Source organism: Orycteropus afer, unplaced genomic scaffold (genome assembly GCF_000298275.1).
Source record: "Orycteropus afer afer isolate SDZICR_OR568_19922 unplaced genomic scaffold, OryAfe1.0 scaffold00060, whole genome shotgun sequence".
NCBI lineage: Eukaryota > Metazoa > Chordata > Mammalia > Tubulidentata > Orycteropodidae > Orycteropus > Orycteropus afer.
Genome location: NW_006921647.1, coordinates 8,323,806 through 8,330,963, shown reverse-complemented (window position 1 = coordinate 8,330,963; position 7,158 = coordinate 8,323,806). Strand labels below are relative to the sequence as shown.

The 7,158-nt window shown below is 40.9% G+C and overlaps 1 protein-coding gene across 1 annotated transcript in view; it reads left to right on the top strand.

Annotated features, from left to right (window-relative positions):
- LOC103195851 (syndecan binding protein) overlaps positions 1-7,158 on the top strand; it is a 34,486-nt gene that overhangs the window by 10,203 nt on the left and 17,125 nt on the right. Inside the window, exon 3 of the mRNA XM_007939484.2 lies at positions 1,221-1,330. Within this exon, the coding sequence (XP_007937675.1) occupies positions 1,221-1,330 (110 nt within the window). The remainder of the gene's footprint in view (positions 1-1,220; positions 1,331-7,158) is intronic.

The following is a 7,158-nucleotide window of genomic DNA, read 5'->3' as shown; positions in this document are numbered from 1 at the left end:
GGGTTTAAACCACCACCCACCTTTTATGTAATTAAGAGAGTGAGTTGTAAATAGGAAGATGTGTTTTATGGTTTAATGAAAATTGATTTGAGCCTGACTCGTAAGTCCCTGACGTGTGACCAAGTAACTTATGAAAAGACCTTACCTGTCAACTGTGTTTGTGCCATACTATTTTGCTCTTGGAACTTCCTCAACCTTTCTCTATCTTTGTGGAGGAAGTTTCTAAAATTTCCAACCAACCTCTTTTTTGGGAGCTTCTCATATTTTGGAGTCTGTACATTTCCTTCACTTTGATCCCTTTCTCTTCATGGTTTAGAAGGATTCAGGACAGAGTTCCTATTAATATGATTTAATATACACAGAAGCCTTCCATCTTATCAGTCTTGTCACTGTCTAACATTGTTTCTTTTGCAAAATCTATTTGTCTAGATAATTCATGTAGAAAGTTTTGGAAATAATACCTAGCTAATACTAAGTTCGATTTTGTTAGTTAAAAATTATCTAACCCTAATAAATTTATGGCTTTTTTAAAATGGTTTTCAGTCCAGAAAAGTCAATCCATAGCCATATTTACTATGTGTGTTGTAAAGTAGTTGACTTGATAGTAAACATTGTGGTCAGTTTTTTTGAATTGGAGAATTAGCGATATTCTTAGAAAACAAAATTGTAATCAAGTAGATCCATTTGAAGAAAGAGGAAAGGCAAGATAACTTGGAAAAATTATTTCTGAGTACTTAAGGAAACTTGGTGGTACAGTGGTTGAGCGCTCTGCTGCTAATAGAAAGGTCAGTAGTTCAAGCCCATCAGCCCCTCCACGGAAGAAAGATGTGGCAGTCTGCTTCCATAAAATTATAGCCTTGGAAATCATATGGGGCAGTTGTACTCTGTCCTACAGTGTCACTGGGAGTCTGAATTGATTCCACAACAATGTTTTTTTTTTTTTTTCCTTGAATATTTACAATTCAAAGGTGGTCAGGTAATTTTAAAAATTGTCTTCATTTACTACAGCTTTTCACCTGAAAAATTTTCCATATTTTCTATTTCTAATGTTCATTATAGGGATGGAAAGGTATCTTTTCCTAATTGCTCCTTTCAATTCATCCCAGATTTTATAAATTAAATGTAGTATTTTCAACACAAATAGAAGTTCATAATAACAACAGTTTTCATTTTGAGTATTCTGCCAGCACCTTATTCACTCATTTATTTGTTTGTATTAGATCTGTATCCTAAACTGTATCCAGAGCTCTCTCAATACATGGGTCTCAGTCTAAATGAAGAAGAAATACATGCAAATATGGCCATGGTCCCTGGAGCACCAATGCAGGGGGTATGTAGTGTCATTACTTTTGAATTATATAAAATACATAGATATTTTTGTTATGTTTAACAACAAATTTATAACTTGAGCATTGACTTCTCAGAAATTTTAGACTTTCGTGTGGATATTACTTCTTAAATAATAGTTTCTTTCCTTTTGTAACTGATTTCCCAGTTATTAAGAGTTAGATGCCTTGGAGTAATCTGTTCACCTTTGTGGTCTGCATTTAATCAGTTACTAAGCCTTAATGATTTTGTCTGTGCCATGTTTCTTGTATTCATTTTGCCCACTCCAATTCTCTTATAAACCCTAATTCAGAGTTTCTGTACTTCTCACCTAGATTAATTCAGTGGTTTCTTGAATTTTCTCTAGTAACTTCTTATTTCAGACAGTACTAAACTGCTGCTAGATGAGTCTTTTTTTTTTTTTTTTTTTAATTTTTACTGTGATTTGGGTGAAAGTTTACAGAGCAAATTCACTTCCCATACAGCAGCTCACACACATTTTGTCTCATGACATTGACTCCAATTTACCATAGTGCAACAGCTCCCCTCCCACTTCCTCCCCTGTGTCCTTTCCTCCCACGCACTCATGCCTATGCATACACGGCCTTTCTATTCTCCCATGATTGTTCTCTTCAAAGGAGGATATCTACCTATAGTAAATGTTCACCTCATATACCTGTCTTTTGTTTGGCCAGAAGCTACAGGAGTAGGTTCAATTCCAGACCTGAAGGGCAGCTAGGGGCCATAGTCTCAGTGGTTCCATCAGGCTCTATCAGACCAGCAAACCTGGTCTTTTTTTTTTTTTTTTAATGATTTTGAGTTTTGTTGCACATTGTTCTTCCATAGATGAGTCATCTTGAAGAATAGGTCATACCTCTTCCTTGCTTAGAAGCTTTTAACATTCTGTGTGGAAATCCATTGCTCTTGTAATAGACCCCAAATTCTAGGCTTGAATTTAACTCATCTGATAAATTTTTATTAAGATTTCATTGCTGTAAAACCATAGTGCTTTATACTGCTACTGCAGTATAGTTAATACTTTACTTGTGTAATCATTTCATATGCCCTGTATTAGACTTCATGGAAACAGGGTACATGTCTGTCTTGTTGCCATAACCCTAGTGCTTAGTACAGTGCATAACATTCATTTATTTACATACTAAATATTTACTGACAACTTGGTTCTAACAGGATTCAGTTGGAGGAAAAAAGTAATTATAGGTAATTTTCAACAGAGATGAATTTTGAAGAATTAAGAAAGCAAAAATGGAATACTGCGGTACCACAGATGTAATTGCAGGAGGTAGCTACCTCTCTTAGAAGTGGAATAGCACAAGGAAGAGGTTGGAGTTTTCAGAATCTAGAAGGTTGGGAAAAGAATGGGACTAATAGCTTTGGAAAAGGAGACATTGCTGGCTGGTATTGGTACTTCTGAGGGTTTGCAATGAGGCTAGCTTTGGGAGCGTCAGTAAAAGAATCTAACTGAAAAAATTAAAGCAGTACAGGAAAATGACCCATAACAGGTAAAAATTTAGTCAATAAAAAGAGAGCTGGAAATGGCAGAGATCATGAAATTAGCAGATAAGGAATTTAAAATAGCTACTATAAATATGCTCATAAAGTTAAATGAAACCATTTCCTGGCCCCCTAGATCCAGGAAAGGGAGGGACCAGGAGCAGCCTTGGGGACCTCAGGAGCAGCACGATACCCAGGTTAAAAGGGGCAGGAGGCAAGGATTGGCCTCAGGGACCTCAGGAGCATCAGGATATCCAGGTTAAAAGGGGTGGGAGACAAGGCTAGGCCCCAGGCCCCCTAGATCCAAGAAAGGAGGGACCAGGAACGGCTTCAGGGACCTCAGGAGCAGCAGGATATTCAGATAAAAAGGGGCAGGAGGCAAGGCTAGGCCCAAGCCCAAGCCCCCCAGAGCCAGGAAAGGGAGGGACCAGGAGCAGCCTTTGGGACCTCAGGAGCGGCAGGATATCCATGTTAAAAGGGGCAGGAGGCAAGGCTAGGCCCCAAGCCCCCTAGAGCCAGGAGAGGGAAGGACCAGGAGCAGCCTGGGGGACCTCAGGAATGGCCTTGGGGACCTCAGGAGTGGCAGGATATCTAGGTTAAAAGGGGCAGGAGGCAAGGCTAGGCGCAAGCACCCTAGAGCCAGGAGAGGGAGGGACCAGGAGCAGCCTTGGGGACCTTAGGAATGGCAGGATATCCAGGTTAAAAGGGGCAGGAGGCAAGGCTAGGCCTCGTGCCCTCTAGAGCCAGGAAAGGGAGGGACCAGGAGCGTCCTTGGGGACATCAGGAGCGGCAGGATATCCAGGTTATAAGGGGTAGGAAACAAGGCTAGGCCCCAAGCCCCCTAGAGCCCGGAAAGAGAGGGACCAGGGGCAGCCTCAGGGACCTCAGGAGTAGAAGGATATCCAGGTTAAAAGGGGCGGAAGACAAGGCCAGGCCCCTAGCCCCCTAAAGCCAGGAAGAGAGGGACCAGGAGCAGCCAGGGACTACAGAGTGGTAGGTTTCAGGTGGGAATTAGGTAAGTGGAGGGTGCAGAGGTTTCCAACAGCTAAGGGAGACAAACTTGTCTGGCAGTTTGTCATCCTGTGAGGCTTGTATGTTGCTGTGAGGCTTGAGGCTGTGCCACTGGTGTTTCAGACGCCAGCAGAGTTGTACATGATGCACAGGATTCAACACAGCTTACAGACTGAGACCAAGAAGAAGGAGGAGCCCATCCACTTCTCAAAAATTGGCCAGGGAAAACCTTACGAATAGCAAAGAAACACAAACACTGATACATTACTGGGTAACTTTATAAATAGCTTAGAAACATTATCTGACACAGTGCAGATAGAGCCCTTTGGATTGGAAGGGACTCAAAATAGGACTGGGGAAGAGCTGCCTTATTAGGATAGAACCAACCTTAATGATATGGATAAACTAAGTCTTTCAGGACCTCCGTGTGCTGATGTGGCATGACTCAAATTGAGGAGAAACAGCTGCAAACATCCATTAATAATTGGAATAGGGAATCTATGAAGTATGAATCTAGGAAAATTGGAAGTTGTCAAAAATGAAATGGAACACATAAAGATTGATAATCCTGGACATTAGTGAGCTGAAATGGACTGGTTTTGGCCATTTTGAATCAGACAACCATATGATCTACTATGCCAGGAATGACAAATTGAAGAGGAATGGCATGGCATTCATCATCACAAAAGATGTTTCAAGATCTGTCCTGAAGTACAATGCTGTCAGTGATAGGATAATATCCATACGCCTACAAGGGAGACCCATTAATACGACTGTTATTCAAATTTATACATCAACCACCAAAGCAAAAGATGAGGAAATTGAAGATTTTCATCAACTTTAGCAGTCTGAAATTGACTGAACATGCAATCAAGATGTGTTGCTTATCACTGGTGATTGGAATCAAAAGTTGGAAACAAGACTCACTGGTAGTTGGAAAATTTGGCCTTGGTGACAGAAATAACGCTGGAGATCTCATGATAGAATTTTGCAAGACCAACAACTTATTCATTGAGAATACCTTTTTCAACAACCCAAATGGTGGCTATACACATGGACTTTACCAGACGGAGTACACAGGAATCAGATCGACTACATCTGTGGCAAGAGGCGATGGAAAAGCTCAGTATCTTCAGCCAAAACCAGGCCAGGAGCTGATTGTGGAACAGACCATCAACTGCTCTTACACAAGTTCAACTTGAAGTTGAAGACAATTAAAACAAATCCATGAGAGCCAGAATGTGATCTTGAGTATATCCTTCCCAAATTTAGAGACCATCTAAAGAATAGATTTGATGCATTGAACACCAACGACCGAAAACCAGAAGAATTGTGGGATGACATCAAGAACATCATCCATGAAGAAAGCAAGGTGTCATTAAAAGTACAAGAAAGAAAAGACCAAAATAGATGTCAGTAGAGACTCTGAAACTTGCCCTTGAGCGATGAGTAGCTAAAGCAAATGGAAGAAATGACAAGACAAAAGAGCTGAACAGAAGATTTCAAAGAGCAGCTCAAGCAGACAAAGCCAATTACTATAATGAAATGTGCAAAGACCTGGTGTTAGAAAACCAAAAGGGAAGCACACGCTTGGCATTTCTCAAACTGAAAGAACTGAGGAAAAACTTAACCTTGGAGTTGCAATATTGAAAGATCTATGGCTCACAGTAAAGAATACCAGAAAGATGTTTACTTGTGTTTTATCGACTATCCAAAAGTATTTGATTGTGTGGATCATAACAAATTGTGGATAACATTGAGAAGAATGGGAATTCCAGAACCCGTAATTGTACTCACGAGGAACTTGTACATAGACCAGGAGACTGTCTTTCAAACAGAACAAGGGGACACTGCATGGTTTAAAATCAAGAAGGGAGTGCATCAGGGTTGTATTCTTTCCTCATACTTATTCAATCTATATGCTGAGCAAATAATCCAAGCAGCTGGACTATATGAAGAAGAACGTGGCATCAGGATCGGAGGAAGAATCTCACATATGCAATACGCTGATGACACAACTTTGCTTGCTGAAAGTGAGGATCACTTGAAGTACTTACTGATGAAGATTGAATACAGTCTGCAATATGGATTACATCTCAATATAAAGAAAACAAAAATCCTCACAAATGGACCTATTATAAGCAGCATTACGATAAATGGAAGAAAGATTGAAATTGTCAGAGACTTCACATTGCTTGGTTCTGCAATCGATGCCAATGGAAGCAGCAGCCAGGACATCAGACTATATATATGCTATATGTATAGCACTGGGCAGATTGGCTGCAAAGGACCTCTTTCAAATGCTGAAGAGCAAAGGTGTCTCCTTGAGGACTAAGGTGTGCCTGACACAAGCCGTGGTATTTTCATTCACCTCATATGCATGTGAGACCCGAACGATGAATAAGGAACACCGAAGAAGAGTTGATGATTTTGAGCTGTGGTGTTGGTGAAGAATGCTGAAAGTACCGTGGACTGCTAAAAGAACTAACAGGTCTGTCCTGGAGGAAGTGCAGCCAGAATGCTCCTTGGAGGCGAGAATGGCCAGACTTCATTGCACATACTTTGGTCATGTTGTCAGAAGGGACCATTCCCTGGAGAAGGATGCCATTCTTGGTAAGGTGGAGGGTTGACGAAAGAGGGGAAGGCCCTCAATGAGGTGGATTGACGGTGGTGGCGGCAGTGATGGGCTCAGATTGTGTAGCTGGCTCAGGACTGGGTGGTGTTTTGTTCTGCTGTGCATAGGGTCACTATGAGTTGGAGACGACTCGATGGCACTTTAACAACAACAACAACATGAATGAAGAGAGAAACAGAAGTTAGTAAAAAGAACCAGGGTAGAATGTCTAAAGAAAAAAAAACATGTGAAACGAAAAATTCACTGATGGAAAACTAAGAAAACCTCCAGCAACAGATAAAATAATTTAAAATAAGAGTATTGAAGAGCTGTGAAGATTTAGATGCATCATAATAAAGGTCTGAGTCACCTCACTATGTTTTTTTTAAAAAATCTGAAGTTCTGTCAGACGACAAAGGAAGTATGGAATGTGTATTTGAAAAAAGCAAATCAAGTTCCGGCAAGATGGTGGACTAGGCAGAAGGACTTCACAGATGCTTTTCAACAAAGAAAAGGGAAACCAATTAACACAGACACAGAAGATAATCTTAGACCCCTGAGCCTTGAAGGGAAGGATACAAAAGCGGACTAAACCCCAACTAGTAGAATAATTTGCGTGAAAATACCAAAAAAGGAGAAACACGGAGCTGCGGTCTGGCAGCGGACTGAGCGACCCTGATGGCACAGATGAC